The sequence below is a fragment of the Uloborus diversus genome, chromosome 6, assembly GCF_026930045.1.
Source record: "Uloborus diversus isolate 005 chromosome 6, Udiv.v.3.1, whole genome shotgun sequence".
NCBI lineage: Eukaryota > Metazoa > Arthropoda > Arachnida > Araneae > Uloboridae > Uloborus > Uloborus diversus.
This window is the reverse complement of record NC_072736.1, coordinates 90,317,918-90,337,379: the sequence shown is the minus strand read 5'-3', so window position 1 is coordinate 90,337,379 and position 19,462 is coordinate 90,317,918. Positions and strand designations below refer to the sequence as shown.

Genomic DNA, 19,462 nt, shown 5'->3' with positions numbered 1-19,462 from the left:
AATGGAAAATAATCAATTCTGACTTCCAGTCTTTAAGTTAAAAACCTTCGACTATCAAATCTGACTTTTTTACCCCAAAATGAGATACTCTGGCTCTGCAGCCAAATTTGAAGTCCTTTGTTTCTATAATAAAGAAATAAACAGACTTTTTAAAAACTGATAATGAAAATTATTTCTTTAAGTTGACATCTTGTTTTTTATTTATTTTGAAAGTACATTTATTTTTTAATTATTTTTTGGGCAACAGGGGAAGAACTATTTTTTTTTCTCTTGACATATTGTATTTATTTTAATAAGCATTATTTTTCATTATTTTTTCTGTTTTAAAAGCAATTAAAGATTATTTTAAATGGAAAAATTATATTAGCTGCTTTGTTTAAAAGGTGCTACTACTTTATATGTTTTTTAATTTTTTGTGCATCTATTTCTGGAGATGAGGGAGACATATTTTATTTCTAGAAATCTGGTTAAAAAGTTGCACTTGAAATAATTTGCTTTTAGCCAATTTTCAAAATATTGATCAGATACTAGAAAGTCGATATTGGTATAGAGGAAAGTAGGCTCGTTTAGTTCATGGACGAAACTTCTTGTTACATTTTTCTAACTCTTTAAAGTTTTAAAAGAACTACACCATAAGCAAATTTTTTTCCCTGAACTATAAAATTTCCTAAAAGATTAAAAAAGCTTTTAAAAAATAACAAAATTATGATAGCAATGTAAGAAAAAAATTGCTATTAAAAAATAGTTTGATTTTGTATGCTATAGTGTAGCAAAAAGAGAGAAGCACCTTTTTCTGATACAAAATTTCTTTTAAAAAGTGTCCTTTTACTTGAATTTAAGCACCTTCATATCTGGAACTACTCTGCCCCTGTTTTAATCTGAAAGACACTAAAACATATATAATGTCACAATTTTTAACGCAATAAGATTGTATTGTGCTTTGTATGCACATACTGTGTGTTTATATTGTACACTAGAAGCCCATTCCAAACTCCTTCCAGTCGAAAAAAATTTGTCTTAAAGATTCTGCAGAGTTTTTTAAATGTCAGAGATGAAACCCCAGTGCTTAGTTTTAGGTCTTAGTTTCATAAAATCTGCATTCATTTTTCACATGTGGTGCATTTTGCCCAATGTAATCCTAAATGCAACATTCTCGGAACAGGACATCCTACGTTTTGTTTTAGTATAATTTTTGGTCTTTCGACCATAGGATGAAGTTTCCACTGCTGAAGAGTACTGGCTTCATCTCTTTCATTTATCTTTGTTGTAACTTTATCTGCTTGTTGTTTTATGGATGTTTATATATATATATATATATATATATATATTTATTTATTTATTTATTTATTTGATAGCAATATAAAATTGAACAAGAAAGAACAAAATTTGAAAGAACGAAAATTTGAAAAAATCCCAAAATACCCTGGGGCCTCATCGGGGTTACTCCCCAAGGGTAGGGAAAAACCATGAGATGTTTCATGAGTGCTGCTGGAAAAAATTGCCTAAAAAAGCAGCACTAGCACCCCGACATCTCACAAAACAAGCAATTGGGATTTTTTTCAAATTTTTGTTCTTTCTTCTTGAATTTTATATTGCTATTAAATTTATCATCTACTAGTATAGAGCTGCCTATGGCTCCTATTGAACTGAGTTGGGATGTTCAATTTGATTCAATTGTCCAGGTTACAAATACAGTATAAGATAGTGCTTCTTATATGCATACAGGGAGGAAAATCTTCTGCGGATCTGCGATTTTCTGCTTTTTATATGTTTTTCATTTCTAGGCCGCCAAGCATTTTCAAGCGATCGATTGGGATCTTCCCGTCAGGATTTTTGCTGACTCACATGTTCTTTCTTAGGTAGAAAGAAGAAAGGAACTTCGTTTGTGGATGGGGAGGGAAAAGGGCTCGAGAATGACGTAGGAAGCGTCAGCGTTTATGCTTTTTGAAATCCGATTGTATCCACTTTCATAACTATCGAAAAATGCATTTTGATACTTTTCATCTTAGTGAGGAACTCAGAATTGATAAGAATTTTTTCGACATTATTTGCCATTTCTATTTTTTCAATAATTTTGTAACTTTCAACAATTTTTCTTTTAAACAGGTTCATAGTAAGTAGTATACATTTAATACTTTAGCTGCATTTGCACTGTCTAAATGTAGAATATTTCACTTCCGAGTTTTAATGTGTGTGTAAAGTTACATAGAACAAATATTTTCATTTTGTCATTTAGTAAAGATGAAAGTTCTTTTTTAGTCAGTTTTTTTTTAAAATTATTTTTTGGAGTAGATTTTATTGAAAATATTTTAAATTTCTCCTACTTTTTTTGTGAGGGAGCTATCAGCATATATTATAAACCCTTTTATTTGAGTCAAATATTGGGTCTAAATCCATTTCTTATTATTAGTCTTAGTTATATTTAATTTCAAAGAAATCAACTGATTGTCCATTAACCTATGTCTTTAAAATTTTTTTATTTGAGTTGACTATTATATGTAAGAGGTATTAGCTTAATGACCACGATTTCACACCCAGTCATCATGTATGAGCCGTAAATAATTCTGGGAAAGAACCAATACAACAATCTTAATTTTATGTCTGATCATTATTCAATTTCCCTCCTAAGGTTTAATCCTCTGTGTATGGCTTATACTTTTCAGTCACGAAATACTGGGTGATTTAAAAATATTTTCTTTATATACCTTTTCACATCTTGATCAGTTGCTTCAAAATAATACTAGAAATTTAATCGTTTTTAAGCTTAAGAAAATATAAAATACGGCACCTGCTGTTTCAGCGGGCAGGGTTTTTATAAGTTAAAAAATTCAAACTATTTCTATATTCAGATATACATATTTTTTAATCATTTTATCTCGAAAAATAATGCTGAAATATTGTAATAAAACAGAATAAATGAAAGAAAAATGTCAGTTTTTTTTAGAAAATATAAATATGGAAAAAAAATCATTGCTTCTTATTCCCACATATAATGCCACTGACTGTTGGCAAATCTATCTCTTTAATGAATGTTCATCGCGCAAAATACAAACAAAAAGCAAAACTACAAAAGATACTCAGAAATACGCAGGGGAAAAAATCAAGCAAGCGAACAAAAATTCCTGAACCCTCTAGTGCCATCTAGCAAATGAAAATAATATTGAAATAAGGGGAAAATGTTCTTAGCCCCAACGACCTGTAGTCGGGGACAAAAATGATGCCCCGCTCAAATCGCGGGAGCAGCTGCACATGGATTAAGGTTGTGATAGTTTGCGATTAGAAATGTAATTATGTTATCCCTTTACTTCGCAAAGAATTTTTTCTGCAGTATTATGATTATTGTTCAATATGCTACAGCTCTGATTAGGGTATCAGGAATTATTTTAAAAGTATCCCTAAGCATAATATTTTTGCAACTAGGATTAAAAAAAAGAAAAAACACTTGGTGTCAATGACAACTGCTTTGTTAGCTTTCTTTCGCAAAGTGAAGTTGTTGCGCTTCCAAATTAAGTGAAAAACATTCTTCTGTTACCTCTTCTCAAATGTAATTTGCTCCTCAAGACAAAAAAAACTCTCAAACTAATATTTTGTTATATTCAGTAAATTACCGCCCATTAGCAAGGGCTAAAGCGGAAATACATGAAATTCACCGCCAGCTCAGTCATTTCCAGCCGAGGACTGCAGTAATAAGCACGAAACTGCAGTCCTCGACTGGAAATGACTGAGCTGGTGGTGAATTTCATGTATTTCTGTTTTAGCCTTTGCTAATGGGCAGTAATTTACTGAATATACCTTGCCTTGCATCTTCCAGTTGAACCGAACCATTGCTTCGGTCACTCGTCTGGTCTGTGCTAATTCTATGTTAACTACCAGTTTGTTTGGCACTCTTGGCTTCCTTAAGAGGTTTTCCATCTCCAGCTCAGTCAATTTCCTATGAGTGCTAATAAGCACGAAACTGCAGTCCTCGGCTAGAAATGACTGAACTGGCGGTGAATTTCATGTAATATTTTGGTGTTCCAATTTTTTTTTTCTGAGCCAAAAATATTTAGCAGCATCAAATTGAATGTGTTGATCTAAAGTAAAGTCTCCAATGTATCATCACTAAATATGAAATTGATTTGTTCATGCAATCTCGTAATGTTTTCATAACCTTTTTGTATTTTCTTAGCTTTTGATTTTTTTCTTTTTGAAAAGTGCTATAACTTTTATTTGATGAATTCAGTATTGAACTCTTTTTTTTTTATTTTTAAACTTGCTATGATAAAGGTATTTCTCCTCTAGGATACTTCAAATATTTCAGTTGCTGATTTTTTATTTCGTTTTTTAATAAAAACTCTTTGTAGCGTACACCAGCAAAGAAAAAGCAAAAGGGCAGTGATAAGGCTTCCTCGTCTGGTGGAAATGATGAAGATTCGAACATGTTTAAGGTTTGTTATTCATCATTTGGCCAAAAATTTTTCAATTTTGAGCTATTTTTATCATAGTCATCATTTATAAAAACCAGAAATGACCCATTTTTATGAATAAGGTCTATGATGAAAGTAGTTTTTAAAGAAATAATATATAATCCTAGTCTACATTACATAATAATAATATTTTTTACTTAATTCAGTAAAAGAAAGTTTTTCAGTTTGTAGATCTGGAATGGCAAAGATGATTTAAAGTGCCAAATGCCTCTTGTTTTTTTAACAACCTATATAATTTTATTTGTTATAATGTACAATAAATAAAACCTATGGAACAAGTAATATTGTCGTGGGAAGGTCAAGTGCTAGCTGCAGGAATGAGTTTTTGAGATATTTGAAGAAATGCATTTTGGATTCAATTTAGCAATAACAAAATGTTGAAATTGAATTTTTTTCTTGCTTTATTTTCAGCAGAAACCAAATAGGCAAGCTTGTACAATAAAGTTGAAGTGCAATAGATGAAAACAAAGATGCAAAGAAATGAAAAATTTGCGGATAGTGTGCTTTACCTCCCCCTGGCAGAATACATATTTTTGTACAGGGCTGCTGAGAGGCAAGGACCCTTATCAGATTGGTCGCCAGTCCCCCGCCCCCAAGCTTATAATACCTTCATTACTCTGGTTCCGGGCAGGGCAGTGGCGGCTCGTGCCTTGAAAAAGTGAGAGGGGCCAGATCAAGGGTCACTCGCAACCCCCCGCCCCCCTTTTTTTTAAAAGAAGTTTTTGTTTCATGAGGAGGTTTTCAAGAAACTCTCAAAATCCATTCTTAACTTTTTCTTTTAACGAAAATTGGAAAAATTCATTGTGTTCTTCCTCTTGAAGTTAACTTCTGCAGTCTAAAAAAATGTTGGTCCCATGACTGTACGCTGCCGTCCCCTCAGAGAAAACCATGGAATTTACTGATAAGCTATCAAGAAAAATTCTTGTTTTGTATCAAAGAAATTTTAATCCGGAAGTGATAAAAAAGCCTTACATTTCGAAGATTTTCTTTTTGCCTGCAGTTACAAATTAGAAAACCATAATGGAAAATACGTTTTTTTTCCACATCAAATGGGTAAATTTGCCGCCCCTAGAAAAGTGCTGCCTGGGGCGAACCGCTCCCTCAGCCTCTCCCTAGCTATGCTAAACAGCACAATATTTTATGATATTATAAGGAGGGTTAAGAGACTATCCTACTTATTTTTTTTTTTTTAAGCGTCTGTTTAAAAACCTATTTTTTTATGATATTAAAGAACGGCGGTTCAGGGGCATTTGCCCGAATATTTTCTGAAAATTAAGTCTTAATGACGCGATAGTAGAACCATATTTGGTGACATTGGGGACAGCAATCTTTCGAAACTGAAGATCCAAAAAATGCAATTTTAAGCGGTTTCCGAACAGTTTTAAGCAATGTTGTAAGGTATTCATAGGCTTTCCCTGGAAATTTTGCAAAATTGAAGATCTGGAAATGAAAGTTGATGTTTCGTAATGTTTTTGGCTGGAGGGGGGGGGGGGAGTAACTCTGACCAATTAGCTGTAACTATTGAGAATTTTTAATTCAAAGACTTCTTTTTAAAAGAAAAGTCAAGAAAGGAACAAGAGGGCTAATCTTGTGCAAATGAAGGCGTCTTCCTCTACTGTATGTTGTTTGTTTTTACATAGATTGAACCATGTAAGAACATTCAAACTATATAAAATAAACAACATGCAGGCAGGGTAACGGTCTTGGCGAATCCCGCTGTAAATATTGAGGTTCAATGCGTTGGTGTTAAAGAAAAAAAAGATAATCCATGGCTGCTTATCTAATATGCACCTCATTAATTTTACACTTTTTTAACAGATAATCCGCGGATTATAGGCAAGAAAATATGGTACAATTTTTTAAAAAATAATTTCAAGCATGTACGCACAAAAGAAAAAAAAAGGAAAATAAAAAGCTGTAAATTGTCTGAAAAAAGTGAGGGGCCTAGGCCCTCTCTGCTCCCATGAGCCGCCACTGGCACAGGGCCTCTAAAGGGTTGGACCTGTAGTTCTGAACAAGTTTGACAGGGCATCTCATTGGCCCTGTTTATGCAATATAAGACATTTAAAAAAATTTAGTTTTAATAATAATGATTTTTTTTGTTTGTTTGTTTATTGTTACATGAATTTTCTTATCAGACTACAATTGCCAATTGAAGGATTTGCTGCAAAAAAAAAAGGTTGCTTCATTTTCAAAGTTTTTAAAAGGTATGCATTACAGCTAGAAACACCAATCCACTTTTTTCTTTTCATATTTTAATAGCTCCTCATATCTGCTCCTAAGTATACAGTGATACAAGGGAATTCATTTAAATTAAAAAAAAAAGTAATGTGGTATTTTAAGGTTTGATGCAGACCTTTTAAAAATGGAAATTTAAAGCTACCTTTTTTTTTTTTTTGCAGCAACAAACCTATAAATTGCAAAATAGCGCCTGCTGCTTTTGATCATTTAGTTAAATTGCATGTAATATTTTGAAATTGATAAGGAATTATATTTGCAGAATCTTATCTTTTCCCCTGGGTTATTAAGCGTAATTTTCTCCAAATTATCCAAAAGATTAAATTTTCCTAAGTTTTAATTTTTTATTTTGCTACAGGATCTGAATTTCATTTGCCATTAAAAATGAGTGTGGGCAGAGATGAAAATATTGTTTTTAGGATAATCAAACCAAATAGACCAAGAGCTGAGCCCCCAAAACACGATTCATCTCTTTTATGGTTGGCAGGCCGAGGAGTCAGTCACCTTTCTCACCTTTAGTCAGCTTTTGAAAATTAGGTTACTTATAGTCACCTTTTGCAACTTTTGTCACCTTTCTTGAAATGTCTTAGGTTTTTTTTTTTTTTTTTTAATAATTAAATCCTTGAAAAGTATCTGAATGATAGCTTTAACAGTGAAATTAATTTAAAAAGTAGCATTAAATATGTCCCCCCCCCCCCACCTTGTTGTTGTTTAAGAAAAATAGCTATGGTACCGGAAAATCCAGGATTTTTTTTTTATTGCTTGCAATTGCACCCTATGAGCAGAACCAGTCTTTCTATCCCCCTTCGACCGTCAGATGCATTTTCCGCAAGTCTCGTCTAAACGCCATTTTGTTTCCTATCGTGTTTCTGGCCATAGAGTGCTGTTCGACTAAAGTTCAGCTGTGCAATTTGTTTCTACACACTTTGTTGAGTGAGCGGTCATCGAATGCAAGTTGTCTTCTGTGTTTATCAAATGACGTCATCTGAAGTCTCTGAATCTCACTCTCATCTCTAGCCAGGTGTGTTACTTGCTTGTTTTACTTTTACTGACTTCGAAAGTCGCGACAGCCACAAGCGATTCGATTTGAAAAAGGGGTGATGGGTTAAGGAGGCGTGCCTCGATGTCTTCTTTGAGCGCAGAATAGTGAAAAGTTTTGGTTTGTGTTTATAGTTTCACTTTGTGTTTGCACAGAAATGGTTAGTTTGGGTTTTATTTTTGCTGCGCAAGTGTGAAGTGAACTTGGTCTGTGTAAACATTTCCTAACGTTTCCTTTTTTGGTGTGTCTCAGAGAATCTCCAAAATTTTTTTTAGTAGGTCAGGGGTCTGGCCAGAGGATATTTGGGTCCGTTAACGGACCCTTCACAAAAATCCGATCAACCAAAACGGACCTTTCACAAAATCCCGATCAAACAAAACGAACCTTTCACAAAATCCCGATCAAACAAAACGGACCCTTCACAAAATTCTGATAAACAAGATCAAATCTGTCACAAATTGTTTATTGAAAGAGCAAATCTGAAAGCAAAATAACGCATATTTCTGTGTATAAACCAATAATTTTTGGAAACTTTTTTAAAGTCAAATTAGAGGAATCAGCTTATACAAAATCGGCTAATTTTGAAAAAAAAAAAAAAATCGGCACTCTAGCGATGCTCCTGCAAGCGATAATTGCTACTGCCAAATAAATATAATGGTTGTTTTGTAGTAAGTTACCGCCCTAAAGCTCCTGATGGAATAACTGAGCTGGCATAACTGAGCTGGAGGTGTATTTTATAATGGTTGTTTGTTTTATCACAGCTAATTAGCAGCGGTGTTGTTGTAAACTTTTCTGAAAAGGCATTGGTAAGCACTTTTCTACGCTCATGATTTAACAAACAATAATAATATATATCTGCGAAATGAACTTAGAACTGCAAAGGGATAGTAAGGGTGAGGAAAAAATGATCGCTCCAGATAGGATTATTAACTTCAAAATTATCACCACTTAGCGTCTGGCGTAGAACCTTTATAATGACTCGATTAGAAAATATTCTCATCATTTTGCCAGCTTGTCAATATTTGCGTTTTTACGGTGCGGTGCGATGTTTAATTGTTATTTTGGGAGAAAATTATATGGGTTTTGATTTTTCGATGCTAACAAGGATGATTAACTTTAAATAAACTCTTTTAATTACCGTTTGTTTTTTCTTTAGATGTCTACATTTTGAAATATGCAATCTTTTAACATCCGATATGAGAATCATATTTTGTTCTTTTTTCAAGCTAACTTCGCTTTATTAGGATTCAAATAAATGAAAAGTCTCTTTATTTCTGTTAGAACTCTCATTTCAAGTTTTTAAAGCAAAATTCCATTTTCTGTTATGAGTCAAAAATGAAAATGCTGAATAGATGGTTTATTTTATTTTATTTTTTGGGTCAACTGTGTCCACAGATATTAATGAAATGGTTATCATAGGACTCTAAAATGCAATTTTAAAATAATTTTAACAAAAATATTTCTTTTACAAGCCGTTTTTATACTTTTGATGCTTTCACTTTGAGAATCGCGATCTCTTTGCATCCGATATGGGAATCCGACTTTTCGATTTTTTGATGATTATTACGCTTTGTTAAGAGGTAAACAATTGAAATATCTTTTTATTTTTGTTAAAATCACCGAATTTATAAGTTTTAAACGAAATTCTGTGCTTTTTAAGAGTGTCTTGGGTCAAAAAGTTGAATGCTGAACCCTATTCTGAATTTTATTTTACTTATTTATATTTTTGTTACAATTATTTTAAATATTGTACAGAAATATATCTAGTATAATTTAACATAGTGTAGAATGGTAGATAAATATTGATACTTGAAAGAGCGATGACCCCCCCCCCCCCTGCAAAATGTCAGAAAAAAAATCTAGAATGATTTTCTCGACATAGAAGAGGAAAACACTCAACTTTAAGTTTAAATGATGCAGTTTGTGCCATCTCTAAGTTCTAAAATTTCGTTTTAACAAAAAAAAAAATTTTTTTTTTGGCGAAATTTTTTGATTTTTTCCAAAATTAATTAATTTTTCACAAAATTATTTGATTTTTCACAAAAAACGGACCCTGTGAAAAATCCTGGACAGACCCCTGTAGGTTTCAATGCTTTATATGGCTAGTTCCAGTAAAAAATAAAGCTTTTAGAAGCAGATGCTAGCTAAAAGCTTTATTTTATGTAACGGCAAGATCGATTTTATTGAAGTACGGTTTTAACATGGTTTGGTAATGTAATGATTTGGTTCTTCCACATTCATTTTAAAAAGCTGCTGATTTTATAATCCAGAGATTTTATAAGTGGCGGTTAGTGTTTATTTATTTATTGAATTGGAACAAAAAAACTGCTGTAAACCTATTTGAAACAAAATGCACTACGACAGTATTTTTGATAAATGTGATATTATTTTCCTAGATTCAATAAGAAATAAATTTATGTTTAAAAAAAAGAAAAGAAATAAAAAAAAACAGTCAACCAACGCATCTAACAAATGAGTCCTGATTGAAAAAAAAACAAAAGTACCCTCACATCGTTATCTTTATCACCCCTATTTTTATCAAATCAGAAGAGACCATGACAGTATTCCTGCTTTTTCGGCATTATTTTTTATTCCTAAGCCTGATAAGTTGGGGATTGTAAATTGACAAGGAACCAGTCTAGCTGGGCCCAGAGCCTGTTGCTGGTCGTCACTTTTGTATTTGTAATTATTAATAACTTGATTTAACACTACATTTTTTACCTCCCATGGACATGTCATGGAATATTTTCAGAGCTTGCTAAAAAAATAGAAAATAAATAAAACAAGAAAGAAAAAAATCATGAACATTTTCAGGCATATGAAATGATATTTTCAGTTTTATACTTCAACATCATTTTATTTTTGCATTGTAAGTACAATTATCATTTTGTTAAAGTCTGATTTTTCAAATTGGTTTTCTCAGTTATTCTCTACTGTCAAGCCTTTCGATTTAATATTTATGCTTTGTATTTACTAAGAAAAAAGAAAGAATGCTGATAATTTTTCAACAAGCTAAAAAAAAAGAGGAAAAAATACTAAAAATGTGATTGAATAACATAAATTCTATGTTCAAGAAATGCATCATTCACAATTTCAAGCTTTATTATGTTGATTAAATATATATATATATATATATATATATATATTTAATCAACATGTTAAGCTAAAAACAATAAACTAGTTTATTGTTTTTAGCTTAACAAGTGGTGCGTTTGCCCATTGTTACTCTATATTACATGTACTGGAGCTTAAGAATTCTCTTCTAGTTTATAGTTAAAATTTTGGTCTTTTGACCATAATTAATGAATCCTCCACGGCTGATGAGCTCTGGATTCACTCTTTTTCTATTCCTACTTAATAGCTGTTTGCATTTTTCCTTTTTATCATCATTTGTTATTTATAATTTGTTTAATATTTGTAATTCTGTTTGCTTAATTTTATATATATATATATATATATATATATATATATATATATATATATATATATATATATATATATATATACAGTGAAACCTGTGTAAGTTGACCACTTGCGGTGCAGTACTTTGGTGGTCAACTTATAAAGGGTGGTAATGATTTTTTTTTTTTTTGTAATTTCTTGCACCATGGACCATGTATTCATTTCTGGAATAATTGGCACTCACTCTTTCCGTTTGACTTTTATTGTTTAATATTACTTTGAAACAATAATTAAAAATATTTTTTCAAATATTTTGGCTAATTTACCTATTTTTTTACTAAAGTAGAAACTGTAGTTTTAGAAATAACGTATATGTCAGCAAATTAACTCCGACAATCTACCTTTTCATATAATTTTAATATTTCATACTTTTTATCAATCTCAAGTTCAACTAATTTTCTTTTTGAAACCATTTTATGTAAAACTTTTACACAAAGAGCAACAAGCTGGACTCTGCTGGTTCATAAAGGCAGTTGAAATTCCAGTGTTTCCTCAAAATATTGCTGCTGGAGGAAAATACTTTGTACTTTTTCTACTGACACCAGTTTTCTGTTCCATTGAACAGAGAAAGTACAAAAAGCAATCTCAAATAGAACAACAATAAAAAACAAGTTCGGAGAATAAAGATCAGCATAAGCTTTATGCTGCTGTTTTATTTAGTTGGTAAAATGCTGGTCTAAAGTGTCAAAATTATTCTTGGAAAGCTATAAAAAAAAAATAATAATAATAAAAAATAATTTGCTTGATTAAATTTAAAAAAATAAACCAAGTGGTCAACTTACAAAGGGTTTTTTACAATACTCCGAACCAAATTTGGTGTACATTAGTGGTCAAGATAGACAGGTGGTCAAGATAGAGAGGTGGTCAAGTTACAGAGGTTTTCCTTCATTATGTAAGATAGATTCAATTCTGTTCCCGACAAAAGTGGTCAACATAGGCAGGTGATCAACTTACAAAGGTGGTCAACTTTACAGGTTTTACTGTATAATAAAAGGTTACATAGAGTTTACACTGAAAGTTTTTTGAAAATGTCTTAAAACTTTTATTTTACTACTTCTAGCCCTATAATATTCATTTCCAAAATTGTCAAGAAATCTTTACAAGAAATATATAGGCTATTTTGGTAAAAGTCAGTAAAAAGGGATAATCCTTTTCTGTTTTTTGAGTTCTTAACAAATTGCTTTTGGTCACCTTTTAGTTACTTTTTTGTCACCTTTTAGTCACCTTTGTTTTCAAATTGGTCACCTTTCTCACTTTTTTTAAAGGCCATCAGCAGTCCTCGACCTTGGTTGGCGGCCGGTTAAAAAAATAGAAAAATGTAATTAAAAAACTTTGGCTCTAATCCCCCCCCCCCCCCACTGATTTTGGGTCACACGGCTGCGTGGGTGGATGAAAGGTCAAAAAAGATGAGTTAAATGGCTAAAAATTACATAACATTAAATGAATAAGAAAAAACACATAGCGAATTTCTCCCCCAGCTATGTTGGGACGAACGTGGTGTACCCCAGGGGTAATGTATCGGTTATTAAACTAAAAAAAAATGATGACTTTCGGGGGGGGGAGGGAATTTTACAGGGTATTATTTTCATTATTTTGATTGGCATAAAAAAAATCCCCCCTCAGTAACTATGGATCAATTTGTCAAAAAAAAATTTTTTTTGTTCCTCTTTATTTGGTCCAAGTCGAGTACTATTCGAACTTACGCATGACCGTTTAAGTTGCAAAAAAGACCGAAGTTTGAATGTTTATTCGTTAAAAAAAAAAACTCGTAGCAATTCCCCCCCCCCCCCCCCCCCACCTATGGAGGTGGTTGCTATGTGGTGCACGGTGGGCTTCCCTCAAAGCATTATACTTGCAAGAGATCACAATTTTTAAGAGAGAAAATCAACTGCTACAGACTGTTGTATATTTTGAGGTAGTAAAAGTTTTGTTTGTTGTTTTTTCTCACAACTTTGTCAAAATTGCTATTGTTCATTTTCATAAAACATTCTTAAGTTTTCTGTGAGCAGGAGTCTCCTGCCCATTTTTAGTAGGAGATCTAAGTAATTTCAGCATTCTTCCAACCATTCAAACCTGAATCCCCCCCCCCCCCCCACCGCCATTGTGCTCAAAGTTTAAGCTGAGCAGAATGTGCAGCGGCAAGCAATACGGCTAAGTGGGGAAGAGAACAAGTTTCCTTAGATTTTTTTTAATAAGGCATCTGTTAAATACCTTTTTTACTATGGACGTGTAGCACTTATCAGTTTTTTTAGTTCAATTTCACACCTGCTTTCAAAAAAACTTTTTAGACTTTTTTTTTCTTCATAAAAAGTTTTTACACTACTAAAAAAATTAGAACTTCAATATGAACTATCGTGCAAAAATGTAAGTAAATTACACAACATCACTCATATTGCTGTAAGTATCATGACTTAAAAAGTTTTCAAAGCTTTTGTTCATAAATGTTCTTTTCATGTTTAAATTTTTTGATTTTCTGTATTTGATTTCATTTATGATTTGATTTTAGCTCTCCAAAATGAGATATGTCAACGTAAGAGAGTTTAGAGGGAAAATTATGGTAGATATTCGAGAGTATTATGATTCAGATGGAGATCTTAAGCCAGGCAGAAAAGGTAAAGCTCTTCAGTTGCTTTATTGTTTAGCATTTTGTTGACAGGTATAACATGTAGCATGTTCATACTAGTGTTAATTATTTTGTCAGTAAACTGATATTTTTCAACAAAAATGGAAAGCAACCTTGTAAAAGCTGTAAGAAATGATAAAAATTAGAAAATTTCACAGTTAAAAAAAAAAAATAAATTCAAATTTCTACGTATAGTAGTATCTCAAAAGTCAGAGTTTCTATCTTTTTTAAAATTAAAAAAAAAAAAAAAGATTAAAGTCTGAAAAACAAAATAATAAGCTGTTGTAAAATTTCTTAATTTCATACAATAAAGTAAGGTTGTGTCAATAACACTAACAAATTTTTAAAGACTATTTCTCAGTTTACTTTCTCTGTTAATTTCATCGCTGAACTTAAGTAGATATGTGGGCATTTTTAAAATCTTTTTTTTTTTTACTATATTTGTTCAAAAGTTCTTTTAAATTTGAGCATAACACTCAACAGTATTGGAAAAAGATTATTAGTAAATATCAGCTATTCTTTCTTTATGTGCAATAAAATTTATATTGAAACAAAAGTGAACATTTTTTTTTCAAAGAAGAATAGGTAACAATATGTTTTTCAAGAAATCTCACCTCAAATAATAAAACTTTAGAATTAAAAAACATTTTTTATATTTTATTTTAAAGATTATTTCTAAAAGTTGGTTTGCACTAAAAAGTAGGAAATAAGATAAGTATGCAATTTCTTGATTACAACACTTAACCTGTAACAGGGGAGGTGAAAAAACAGGACGTAACAGGAGACATGAGGTCTCAGAGACTGCTCTGTTTACAAATTTTTTAAAAATCGTATTATTAAGATAAATTCCTGTAATTTTTTTTAGATGTTCTTTGAACTTTCATTAGCTCAGGAAAAAAATATTTTTCAATTTTGAATTAAAATATACCTTTTCCAAAGATATTTAACAAGTGCCTAAAGATATTTCGATAGAAATCATATGCTGCAGTAAATAACTAACCTACTCGAAACAAAAATTAATCTGTTTATTAATGATTTCACTTAACGTCTTCAATACATACAGGACATTTTAGTACCAAAAAAGTGGTTATATCATGTTATGGGAAAATTTTGACAGCCCTTTGACTAGTAGTATTTTGCGTTGTATTTTGAGGAGTAATTCAGCCTTTTCAGTTCAAGAGTTCAAACAACTCTTAACCTCATCTAGAATATTTTGCATCTCTTCCGCATATTGCGAAGAAGATAAATGAACCTATATCCGCGACTCTGACGTTAAGAGCCATGTCTACTACTGCCGAATATTGTAACACTGAAGGGGAGCTGCGGTCTCACAGACCACTTCTAAAGAATGCAATAAAATTTAAACCAGATGCACTTGCCGAAAAATACTGATAAGCAAGAGGGGTGTTCAAGGTCACAAAACAGAAAGCTATTGGGGGGAAAACCATTCAATCGGTCTGAAAATGAAATAGGTGTGATTAGATGAACTTTTGAGCAGTCTGTGAGACCGCACCTCCGCTGTTAAGGGTGGGCTAAAAATTGAAGTTGATCTTAATATCTTGATGTTTATGTTAATTCTAAAACAGCTAATAAAATTCAAATTGAGAGGAGGAGAATTTAGCAGTATACAGTTCTGTACAAATAGCTTTTACTATACTGCCTAATTTCTTCTCTCAATTTTGCTTACAATAAACTAGTTTCTTAAAATTACAGCGTGTTCCCAGCTATTTACAATTAAGGATAACCAAAAATCTTTTTTGCTTTCTTCAGTTTGTTGCTGGTCCCTTAAATGTGTGGATGATTTAATTTTTATTGACATGTCAGCTGAAGCATACCTTTTATGTGACAAAAGTGACAGTTTTATTTCTCAAGAAATTCTTAGATGTGAATTTTTACAACGGTCCCCATACTTATGTTTACATAGTCTATATACGCTATTCCTGGTCCTAAAAATTTTATTCATCTTCTAGCTCTTGGCATTTAAATTGTTTACAAACAGTTAAAATTAATTATGTGATCGTCTAAAAAAAAAAGTGATCAGTTAATAGTATTTTTGACATTTTGAGTTGATAAATCTAATGCTACAAAATCTGATCTTGTTCCTCCAAAATTCTTTTATTTATTCTTTAATTTTAGTATCAAATACATATCCTGTCATGAAGTTTTTCTTGAAAAATAAATTTAGGTATGCTATTGATATTCCCTGACAGTGTAAATTGAAGATTATAATTAGTTAATATATATTTAATTAAATAAGTAAAGTTTTTGTCATTTTTGATTCTCTATAATGATTTTGCTTACAATCTTCAAATCAGTAATATAACTTTTAATTAACAATGAGCTTGAGTTTTAAAATGAAACATGTTTTTAAAAAATAAATATTAAGTTTCTTGCTAAGTTTCAGTTTTGAATTGCAATGGAAAAAAGTTAAGAGCAATTTAATTATCAAACCATACTAAATTTGATTATATTTCTAAATTGAAATTTTTGTTCATTTCAGGCATTTGTTTGAACATGGAACAATGGAATGCATTAAAAGAACAAATAGATAGCATTGATCAAGCTGTGAAAAGATTTTAAAACCCTTCATTATTTTCTCTTCAAAACTTTTTGTATGTTTCGTTATTATAATCTTTTAAAAGAATAAAAGTTTCTTTAAATTCTGATTTGTTCTTATTATAACCAATATTTCTCTTACTTTTGCAAAAAAAAAAAAAAGTTAGAGTTTCGAAGAATTAGCTTTAAAGTTCCAAAGTATGTATCTGTACCTGTTAAGTGCACAATATACTCAGTTGCAGGGGTGAAAATTTTCTGCCAATTTTCAGTTACAACCTGATACAAAATGGCCAAATTCGCGATTTTAGAGCCCAACTTTGCCAAAAATGCGATTTTATTATCCAAAATATTTACAACGAGAAAAAAATAGCAGTTGTAATCATTTTTTGTCATTGAAAGCTAAAAAAAATGAGCATACAAGTAAAAGAGGGTGAAGAATTCTTTATTTTTCGCCGAAAATTGCGTGCTGTAGCTGTGCTTTAAGTTTCAATCCGTTTGGATTCTGCAAATTTTTCAATTGTTTTGAAAAATGGTTACAGTTATTTTAACCTATGTTACTTTAAATTGGCTTATTTTATTTTTTATTTTAATAATTATTTCATGTTTCGAATAAAATTAAGATGTACTGATAATTTAATGTATGTGGAAAAAGTGTCTTGAGTGCATAAAAATGTTAACTTATTTTTTTAAAAATAGTTTCTTTAACTCATTATCTACTAGCTGCAATTCATACTTGCATCAATTTCTTTTAAAATTAAAAAACAAAATATAGTTTACTTCACACATTATCTACCGGATACTACTGGTGTTTAGTCTTACTGGGGAAGTTCAAACTAGTCAAAAGTAACACATTGAGTGCAAATATGCGATTGTGGCAGGTAATGTGTAAATCGACATACGAAACAGTGATATGAGGTCCACATCCTTTTTTTTTTTTTTCAGACAATGAAATGTTACTCTTGAAAATGAGCTGATTAGTGAAGTTAAAAGTAATGGTAATCTATTGTCTGAATTGAATGGGTGAGCTTTTACTTTTTATATATAGTAGGTGCTGTTTAATGTGATCACTTTGGGACAGATATAATTTGATAACAATAACCGAAAAAATCCAGGAGACAAAATAATTTTTTTTATCCAATTAAGGTGCATTTATTTGGCAACCTCAAATTAAAATCACGACTCAACTGAATGCAGTTTTAAATTATAAATTAAACAGAATGGAAATATCTGAATTATAAAAAGTTAAAGCTAAATTATGCAATTTTTAATCACATAGTAATAGGTGAAGTAAAATATGACCGTTTTCCCTGACATTCGTAAACCCGTTTCAAAGGACATTCAGCTTTTCTATCTTTTCCAGCATGGTTTTGCTTGTTGTTTAAATTTTAAGTAAACTTTGCTTTGTTTTCAATCTCAGTACAATTCTTTAACAGCTACAAAGTAATATCAACAATGGAGTTCCTACATCCGTGTCCAGCGACTGAGTTTCTTAGGTGGAGTCTGTGGTCACTAGGGCAAACTTTCGGTAGCTTCACTCCTAAAAACATTTTTTCTTTTAAAAATATTCTTTTGAAAACCTTTTCATGGTAAGTAAGCGAATAAAATTTGACAATGGTCTAGTTTTAAGATTATTCCCCCCTCCCTTCCCTAAATTGTTGACACTGTAGTCTCATCCTTAGGGTTATGTATCGTAAAACTAGAAAAGCAGATTTGCTTCGGATGCTTTAGTTTGAAACTAGTGACTGTTAATATTCGTTTACACCAAAGAATTCTCTTTTGGCATGAACTTTCATGCGCCACATATTTAGGTGGAATCTGTTTAATAATTAAAAAAAAAACTATAAGCAATTGTAATATTTTTGAAAATATAAACAATGGACTCGCTCTCGATTATCTTTAAAAAGCAAAACAAAGGGCCTTTTAAGAACTATTTGACAGAATTTTTTTAGTTTATAATTATCTCACTAGAAACCGTGAAAACATTATACCTATTAACGCAAAACAGATCTATTATTTAATGGCATTAACTCTTTCGGACCAAGATTGTGGACACCTTACCCAATCTTTTAAAAACCATTAATAATCGAAATTTGTTGAAGAAAAGGCTAAAAATTTTTATACTCAATTCTACTGCAGTCAATTTAGGATAAAGTAGCATATTTGTAATAGTATACCTGAGTTCCGTTATAAAATCAGACGTACTTGATTGCATTGCTTGTGTTGTGTTTATGTGTTCTTTGTATGATTATGCATTTATTTTTTGTTAATTCTATCTTGTTATAAACTGGCCCTAAATTAAGTTCTTTTCAGAGTGGTGGGAGCTAGTCAGAATACTGTTATAGACTTTACTCCCATCTACTCAATCAGAGATTTTCAAATAGAGTGAAATATATTTAAAAGAAAAACTTTTTTTTTATTTAATGCAAATTTTAAGAATAATGGATAAATAATAAAGCTGGGGAACTCAGAAACGATCGTTCTGAATTGACTGCAATGTCCTTTCCTATTGCTTCTAATGAGAAAACAGTGGTCCAGCAAATCAATTTGGCTAGAATAGTGTATAACTTATAACTTAACATGAAAAGTGCTGTGAGTTTTAAACTTTATTTCTTTTAATTAATTACATGGAAAGTGTATCGCGTTGATTTTGTACCGAGGTTACAACAAAACAATGCGTAAACATACTGCTTAAAAGCGCGAATGCAACGGGGGAAAAAAAACTGAATGCAATTTGATTCGAAAAATAAAGCTTTATATTTTATGAAATGTAAAATTAAAAATATTTGGTTGGTGAAAAATTTCTAAGGATCTTGAGGTTCTATTAAAATGACCAAATATCATACCCTAATATTTTTTAAGACAAAACTAATTTTAAAATGACAAAAAATAAGGGCGGGGGGAGTGTAAAAATATTCTCAGTTATTAGAGAACGTCTATATGTAGAGCAGCGTTGCTTAACGTCGCAAAACTGAATACAGCAATATGCATGTCAAAATTATCAAATCATGTAATTTAAAGGCAGAAACACCAATATGTAAACCAAGAAATGAGTTATTTCTCGCGATTGAAATTGTTAAA

General features: G+C 31.2%; 1 protein-coding gene across 3 annotated transcripts in view; it reads left to right on the top strand.

The window, feature by feature from the left end:
• LOC129224209 (activated RNA polymerase II transcriptional coactivator p15-like) overlaps positions 1-16,492 on the top strand; it is a 42,356-nt gene extending 25,864 nt beyond the window's left edge. For all 3 annotated transcript variants that reach the window (XM_054858629.1, XM_054858630.1, XM_054858628.1), the window contains exons 3-5: positions 4,344-4,427; positions 13,712-13,817; positions 16,329-16,492. In XM_054858629.1, the coding sequence (XP_054714604.1) occupies positions 4,344-4,427; positions 13,712-13,817; positions 16,329-16,408 (270 nt within the window). In that variant the 3' untranslated portion in view covers positions 16,409-16,492. The remainder of the gene's footprint in view (positions 1-4,343; positions 4,428-13,711; positions 13,818-16,328) is intronic.
• The last annotated feature ends 2,970 nt before the right edge of the window (positions 16,493-19,462 follow it).